General features: G+C 48.2%; 1 protein-coding gene across 1 annotated transcript in view; it reads right to left on the reverse strand.

Moving 5' to 3' along the window:
• The window catches only part of LOC100965892 (histone H3.3-like), a 2,355-nt gene extending 1,880 nt beyond the window's left edge, over window positions 1-475 (reverse strand). Inside the window, exon 1 of the mRNA XM_012811995.2 lies at window positions 1-475. Within this exon, the coding sequence (XP_012667449.2) occupies window positions 1-394 (394 nt within the window). The 5' untranslated portion in view covers window positions 395-475.
• Between the last annotated feature and the right edge of the window lie 382 nt (window positions 476-857).

The following is an 857-nucleotide window of genomic DNA, read 5'->3' on the forward strand; positions in this document are numbered from 1 at the left end:
GTATGCGGCGTGCTAGCTGGATGTCTTTTGGCATAATTGTTACACGTTTGGCATGGATAGCACACAGGTTGGTGTCTTCAAAAAGGCCAACCAGATAGGCCTCACTTGCCTCCTGCAAAGCACCAATAGCTGCATTCTGGAAGCGCAAATCTGTCTTAAAGTCCTGAGCAATTTCTCGCACCAGACGCTGGAAAGGAAGTTTCCGAATCAGAAGTTCAGTGGACTTCTGATAACGTCTTATTTCACGGAGTGCCACAGTACCAGGCCTGTAGCGATGAGGTTTCTTCACCCCTCCAGTAGAGGGCGCACTCTTGCGAGCGGCTTTTGTAGCCAGTTGCTTCCTGGGTGCTTTACCACCCGCGGATTTGCGGGCAGTCTGCTTTGTACGAGCCATGGTATAAAGACCTCCTTACTTACCCGCCTTCTTCGGCTGGAGCTCGGCGAGCTAGAGGCGGCGCTGGCGTTAGACAGCTACGGCCGCCTCCTTATCTCTTCATATTCCTGAAATTTTATGTATAGATTTTAGACATGTCCGTTCCAGAGTTTAGGTCAGAGGTCAAAGTTAGCAGGCTTGTCTCTCTCCTTTGGCTCTAGTTCCTCTGGGTTTGCTTTGCACTCTTGGGCACAGTCTCTACCTAGCAACTCACAGCAGCTCCAACCTTACATCCTCCCAGTATGAAGGCCAAACAAAGGTTTATCTCTTTGCCAATGAATTCAACAAACTTCCAGCATCTCATCGACTTAACATGAGTCACAAGTCCACCCATAAACAGATATTTAGGACCAGAGGAATATAATAAACAATTGACCAGACCTGGGTCATATTTTGCTTCTGCAGCTTGGAAGAGGGATGTTAA

The sequence above is a fragment of the Otolemur garnettii genome, unplaced genomic scaffold (assembly GCF_000181295.1).
Source record: "Otolemur garnettii isolate 467f Iridium unplaced genomic scaffold, OtoGar3 scaffold00184, whole genome shotgun sequence".
Taxonomy (NCBI): Eukaryota; Metazoa; Chordata; class Mammalia; order Primates; family Galagidae; genus Otolemur; species Otolemur garnettii.